Genomic DNA, 3,319 nt, shown 5'->3' on the forward strand with positions numbered 1-3,319 from the left:
TGACGTGGAAAAATGCACTGTTTCAATGAGACTAACGGCCGTTAACCATTTTGAAAAAAAATCTAAAGGTAAGGATTTTATTAGCATTTCAATTGATTGAGGAAGTAAAAATTCTAAAAAAAAAATTAGGAGTTTTTAGTTTTGGGAGTTGATACAGGGACTTATAATATATTTACTTTTTTTTAAAAAAAAAAAAGCCTAAGGGTTAGCTAAAGTTATCAGAAGAAATATGTATTAAATTAGGAAACATAAATCTAATCTAACTGAACTCCACTTTTATCGATAAGTAAATTAGGTATTCACTAGGTGGACTCGTTCACATTTCCTTGGAATAGAATATATACTTCAAATTCTTAATTTGTTTGTTTTTGTGTTTTTTTTTTTTTTTTTTTTTTTTTAACCTTATCTATCTTTACCCTATAATTTTCACCAGCACCATGTGTGAACGATTTGAAAGTCATATATCTCATTGAGATTCCTGGTATATTAGACATTAAACAATCAACATGGTAACATCATATTCCAGCACAAATGTAACGTTGGTAGCGATGATGACGATGGTGTTGATGATATATTTGTCCATGTGTGGGACGTTTGATAATGTTGCAGCAACATCGATAGATTCATTTCTCCAACGCAAGCGAGTAAGAGTGACAATAAATAATGCACTAGGAAACAGCACACAACTTCATGCTGCCTGTAAGTCAGGGGATGACAATCTTGGTCAACACAATATCAGCACAGGTGCCAACTACAGCTTCTCATTTAGACCAAATGTATTTGGGGCGACACTATTCACGTGTCAATTTTCGTGGGATACTGTTAAACCTTTCTCGTTTCAGATCTACAACGATGACGTACAGGGATCATCACATTTGCAGGGCTTGCGTTTGGCATATTTTGAGTGATGGTCCTTGTGAATATAACTATACATCCAAGAATTATGATGTGTGCTTTAAATGGATCTGATTGATTGCAAGAGCTCCGGCTGGCACGGGTGTAAATCATACTACATCAATCTATCAATATTCTAACTAATGTTGTAGTTTGCCATATATATATATATATATATATATATATATATATATATATATATGTGGAGACTGTTTGGAAATCATTCAGATTTCTCTTATAGATATTTTTCTTTTTATTGTTTGGATTTGTGTGGAAAGCCCACACAAAGCCCATAATTAAACCAAATGTCACTTACAACAGAATAAGAGTGGGCAGGAGAACAACTACTAATCTTTAACTGTACGCTACAACAATGAAAGTAACCATACAGATCGAGAATTACATATGGCTGACTTCTTTCTTCACCTGAGTGTCATCGGAACCACTTCATTGCTTAAGTGAATAACAACTAGGTGAATGAAATAAATTGACGGATTATGTATCCCATTCAAGGACAAAAAAAAAAAAAAAAAAAGGGTCCTAGTGGTATTATCATCCATCTCTCACATAATTTTTTTTTTTTTTTTGAACTGTGTTGAGGAAAATTTCTTCAATTTAATTTAATAAATTAAAATTTATTTTTAAAATATATCCCATACACATTTAATTATCATATAATTTTTAACCGAAGTTTTATGCTTATGAAAAAAAAAAACACTGATAGATGCCACTGACAGAAGGATCTTCCTTCCTTGGAAAAGGACCTTAGGGTTAGTTTAGTTTAGGATTTTTTTATTAAAAAAAAAAAAAACTGGTCTGGCAGGTTGACCCGCCAGACACGAACAGGAACCAGGTCTTAATCGGGACTAAGTAAGACCCAAACCCGATAAGGTCAAACCCAATACTTATTTTTTCATGTCGGGTTTGTGGGTCGTGACAAAATTTCCAACCCTACCAGCCACCCCATATTTTTTTAATTATTATTTTTTTTATTTTACATTAATTTTTTTAAAATTAAATAATATTTTATTATTTTATATTCAGTGGGACACGTGGCGAGTTTTAGATGGTTGGATGAAATTAGACGGTCTAGATTGACAAAAAAACTTTGTGAAAAATTCTTCAGCTACTGCTGGAGATCCTGATCCATGTTCAACCCACTTGACTCATGATCCACATCAATTCCAGCATTTTTTTTTTAATTTTTTAATTTTTTAACTCTAATTTTTAAATTGGTCAGATTTTTTAATGCCTATTTGTTCCTGGAAATATGGAAGAACAAAAATCTCAGAAAAGTTGAAAAAAATAAAAAAAATAAAAATCAAATGCATCGAAATATTATGTTGCAGTGCTATTCAATGCATTGGGTAGTACTTTAATTTTCTATAGCTTTTTTATTTATTATTTAACACATAATATTTCTCTTTCCTCTCTTCGCTTTTTATTGGGGACTATATTAAAATTTTCTAAAAATAAAAATGAGAATAAATAAAGAACTTGTATTTTATAAAAAATAATAATAATATTTTAATTGTATAAAGAAAAATAGAAGTAAAAAAAAAAAAAAAAACTATTGTATGCATAGTGAAACCACCTTATGGCTTGGGGTAAGGTGGTTCCCAAAAAAATTTAAAAATTTCTTAAAAAAGTATATATTTTTATAAAATATACCTCTAAAAATTAATTTTTTCCCCTCAATTTTTTTTTTTTTTAATTTTTTTTTAAAGTTTCGCTCACCAAACTAAAAGTTCTAGTTCCACCTCTATTGTATGACGTGTTTGGATTGAAAAACTATGCTTTAATGCTCGTGTTTACCAAAATTTTTGGATTTAAAATTTTCATCTATTTTTTTCTTAATTTTCTCAAACAAATAAATTGTCTTTTTTATTGAAAAAAAAAGGTGGGTACCAACCCGACCTTATGGCTCAGAAATAGGCTATTTCGACTGTGTAATGATATAAGGAGGCCTTACGTGTCTTTTAAAATCACCATTGAATTTAAGATGATTATTATTGAATTTTGATATATTAATGATTTTAAAAGTCACATCACATTTTAAATTACTCAAAGAGGACTCTAGTCCTCTTTATATCATTACTCGTTTCGATTACCAACCTGAGGGGGTCATTAACAAGAATTTTGTTACCTACCCCGAGCCAAATTCCGCCATCACAGGCTGGTAGTCAGAATTTTGTGTCGTGGTGGGAGTTGTGTTATTGGGGTAAGCAATTTTTTTTAATAGCTGATTGGGTTGGGCCATAAGTTCCTGAAATGTTTTTTATGCTTTTGTTAGGGTTTAAAACTAAATGGGCCAAAAAAAACTGGGCTGCCTTTTCATTTTATCACTTTCTCTGTCAATCCAGATTGAATTAACATATTACAACTCGCTCAAAAACCCACCGTAGGAGTATGATATTAACCGTAC

At 30.9% G+C, this 3,319-nt stretch overlaps 1 protein-coding gene across 1 annotated transcript; it reads left to right on the forward strand.

Annotated features, from left to right (window-relative positions):
* Window positions 1-551: 551 nt before the first annotated feature.
* On the forward strand, window positions 552-908 carry LOC148583870 (S-protein homolog 3-like). The gene has a single exon (XM_088510800.1). It carries the CDS (start codon window positions 552-554, stop codon window positions 906-908), a length of 357 nt encoding a protein of 118 aa, XP_088366926.1.
* Window positions 909-3,319: the final 2,411 nt, after the last annotated feature.

This window comes from Corylus avellana, chromosome 9 (assembly GCF_965113065.1).
Source record: "Corylus avellana chromosome 9, dhCorAvel1.hap1.2, whole genome shotgun sequence".
Classification (NCBI taxonomy): Eukaryota; Viridiplantae; Streptophyta; class Magnoliopsida; order Fagales; family Betulaceae; genus Corylus; species Corylus avellana.